The sequence below is a fragment of the Pterocles gutturalis genome, unplaced genomic scaffold (assembly GCF_000699245.1).
Source record: "Pterocles gutturalis isolate BGI_N339 unplaced genomic scaffold, ASM69924v1 scaffold42633, whole genome shotgun sequence".
Taxonomy (NCBI): domain Eukaryota; kingdom Metazoa; phylum Chordata; class Aves; order Pterocliformes; family Pteroclidae; genus Pterocles; species Pterocles gutturalis.
The window spans coordinates 1-3,352 of NW_010121980.1; the positions used below are offsets into that span (position 1 = coordinate 1).

The window sequence follows — 3,352 nt, forward strand, 5'->3', positions numbered from 1 at the left end:
CATGCCCAGCTGGCAGCAACACCAACCTTTTCTCCAGCCACAGCAGGTAGGGTGGGCAGTCACATTTCAGTGTTGTAAAGGCCTGACCAAATCGGTGGTGTGGAAACTTTTGGAGTTCTGCTTCAGACATTGCTCGAAATCCCAGGACGACATCTGACCAGAAAGGTAACTCTTCCTCGGGAGTGTTTTTAAAGACCTGCCACCTAAAAGGACATAGAGAAAAAGCTGCAAAACTTAGCCACTATTGCTCTGCCATGTTAGGTGTCACAGCAATCTTAGCACAAACCCAGGAACTCAGGAACCTATTCCCGCCCATCAGTGCAGCTCTGCAAGGTTAACAGCAACAGGGAAGCATCGCTGCCTGCTGCTGCAACACGTGCCTTAGCTGCCACAGCCGAGCTTGCAGGTGACACACTGGAGTAAGTAAACTGGAGAGAGTTCTTCCAGCTACACTGTAATTCCAGATGTAGAAGTACAAAGTCCCCTCACACAGTGTCCCCACCATGGCTGTAGCCACCCTGGCTGGACCTTCACGTAGGGCCACCTGCACACCTGTTTTTTTGGGTACCCATAAAGCTACAGCGTGCCCAGCCTTAGCACTCCCAAAAGGTGAATTTCTGCGTAGATAATGGGCAGCATAAAACACCCCCAATGCACAGACACCCCAGTTGCATCCCTACACCTACTTGCTGAAGCTGCAGGATCCTGCAGTCCCATCCCTATGAAGAGACTGCCCCTGCTGCAAGCAGCTGGTAGATGGCAGTATAGAAAACAGCAATTATTAAAAGACTTTTTGTGCAGTCCAGTATTGAGTGGTTTCTCTGTGCATGAATTTTGCTTGAAAATACGTCCTACCTGAGCAGCTGCAATGTACTTTCTTGGCAATATGGTCATAAGAGCTACACCATGGAGGGAATACGCCTGCCTGCTCCAGCACACACATACCAAAGGCTGCCCCAGGGACCGTTCTTACCCAGAAATGAGGTGAATGCCAGCCTCTGATGCCTCAGCTGAGTTGCTGATGGCAAAAAGGTAAGAGAAGGTCTCTTTGAACCACTGCTTCTGCACATGGGTCGGTGTGCCTGTATGTAAACAAAACCAAACTTGCAGAGAGGGAAAATACAAAGAGGAGAAGCATACAAGCCAGCGTTGAGGAGACAGGACAGACAGGGAATGCAGGTCATGGCACTTTTCTTCCTGAACCTCTGTGCATTGCTGCACACCTGGGCATGCAGCCTCATGCAGTGCCACAGGCAACGCTACGCTGGGTTGCACGCACCTGGGTAGGTGTGAGGGATGAGCATCCCAGCTGCGACGTCACTGGTTGTGTTGGGGCTGAACTGGTCTGAAAGGACCGTCACGGAGCAGCTGGGCCAAGTCTCTCTGATGCACAGTGCTGTGGACAGGCCGATGACTCCCGCGCCAACCACTGCAACCTTGGGTGCTGCTGCCATGTCTGGGTTTGGAGAACCACATGGGAGAGGCACCTACATGCATTTGGAAATAACATATCCTGTGTTATCAGTATCCCTGACAGGTACCCTCATCAGGCTGTGAAATACCCACACAAGATGTAACATAACCCCCTGGGGCAGCTAATTGAAGACTAACTGCTGCACACAGAGAACCAAGACTGAGGTAAGGATTAAAAAAATCTTCATAGCCTTTGGTATAACAACTAATTTTTTAAAAGTATTTCAACAGCCACTACCCCATCCTCACTGCAAGAGCAAAGGGCAAGAGAGTGATCTGAACGTACAGCACTGCTGTTTGGGCTGTAGCAATCTGTGACAAGGTTTTTTCAATAAAACCCAAGGCAGTGAGGCACCCATCAAGTTTTCCATCGTGTCAGGTGCAAAAGTGTCTTTGGAGTTTTGGGAAAATTAGCTTTTAGTCACCATGAGCAAAAAGTTTGTTTGTATATCAGGGTCTCCAGCAATGAGGTCTGTCACTGCCTGGGCTACAGAAACAAATCACACAGGAGGCAAATTGCTTACACAGAGCAAAGGGCCCAGCGCATTGTGGAAGATGTTTTTCTTAACATGCACTTTAGTTCCTCTGCTGTGCAGGGCTCCCCCTCTGACCCTGAGGACTGGGTTACCTGCTTAGCTCTGTCCTACAAAATGTGAATTTTAGCTATTCAACACAATGCATCGCTTCACAGGGTACAGCCTGGTTGTTTACCATCCAAAAATTGTTTGGGCCACGATGCCTTGGTGGGAAAAGTGTGGGAAGAGAAGATACCTGTACCCTGGGGGATTTTGTGCCCCTAGTGACCTGAGGTCTCCAACCCATCCTCAGCCCCCGTACCTGCCAGTGTGACCCACTGCCTTGGACAGATTTGTGGGCATCTGAGGCTGCCGTGCTCTCCCAGCAGCACACGGTGCTCCCCACGAGCCAGCCAGCCTTGCTGCCCCAAGAGCCTGTACATTTGCCTCTCTCTGCCTTGCTTTATAACCTATTTTGTGTCCTTGAGCAGCTCCACTCCACTTCTCAGCATCTTCAACTGCTGATTGCTACCCCAGGAGGTGCAGCATCTCTATTCTCCCTCGACCTGGCCAAGTTTCAGAGCTTGGCACCTGGTAAGTGGCGCACAGCTCCTGGTTGATAATCCCCTGGCTGCCCATCCCAGCGAGGTGCCAGCCTATGTGCCTGACCACACACAACTGAACCATGCAACTTGGTGCGCCCTGCAAACTCCCTGAAGCCAGGAACTACGTGGGCCCAAAAGAGACTGGGCAACCTCAGAGGTGATAAAACCTTCAGCACCTTGGAAACAGGTGAGTTGGGGTGAATATGGATCTTATTTTTTCCTGAAGTATCTACCAATATTCACTCTTGGAGAGGATGCTGAGTGATGTGGACCTTTGGTCTTACTCCCTTATGGTCTTGCCTTCTCCTACAGAACTCAGTCACTCTTCCTTGACTGTGGAAATCAAGCCTTGCTAATTGCTTTCTGAGAACCTTTTCTGGAAAGCAGTGCCTGCAGTTTTAAGGATGGGCTGATTTCCCATCTTCTTGTGCCTTTTGGCATCTTTGATGTCAATTTAGGCAAGACAGATTGTGTGGGATTATGATAGGTTGGGTTTATTTATGAGATCCTTGCTCGTAGCTCTTCACACAGCTTCTCATTTACCCCTGAGGTTTTACTACTTAAAATTTGTTGTCCCTACTATGTAGGAAGGGAGAGAAGAGCAGGCGCTGTTGCCCATCATTGCATTCCTTCTGCATCACAGCCGAGGCTTGTTACAACACCTCTTCTTCCTCTCAGCGTGATGCTTAAGTTTCTTCCTGTTAATTATTACATCTCCTTTCACAAGCTGACTATAAAAGTGCCCACACAGGAGGGAAA

General features: G+C 49.4%; 1 protein-coding gene across 1 annotated transcript in view; it reads right to left on the minus strand.

Moving 5' to 3' along the window:
* Positions 1-26: 26 nt before the first annotated feature.
* Positions 27-3,352, minus strand: part of LOC104464627 (D-aspartate oxidase-like) — a gene marked incomplete at its 3' end in the record, with an annotated part of 8,400 nt that continues 5,074 nt past the window's right edge. The window contains exons 4-7 of the mRNA XM_010077393.1: positions 1,542-1,551; positions 1,280-1,447; positions 974-1,082; positions 27-203 (exon numbers count right to left, since the gene is read on the minus strand). Of these exons, the coding sequence (XP_010075695.1) occupies positions 27-203; positions 974-1,082; positions 1,280-1,447; positions 1,542-1,551 (464 nt within the window). The remainder of the gene's footprint in view (positions 204-973; positions 1,083-1,279; positions 1,448-1,541; positions 1,552-3,352) is intronic.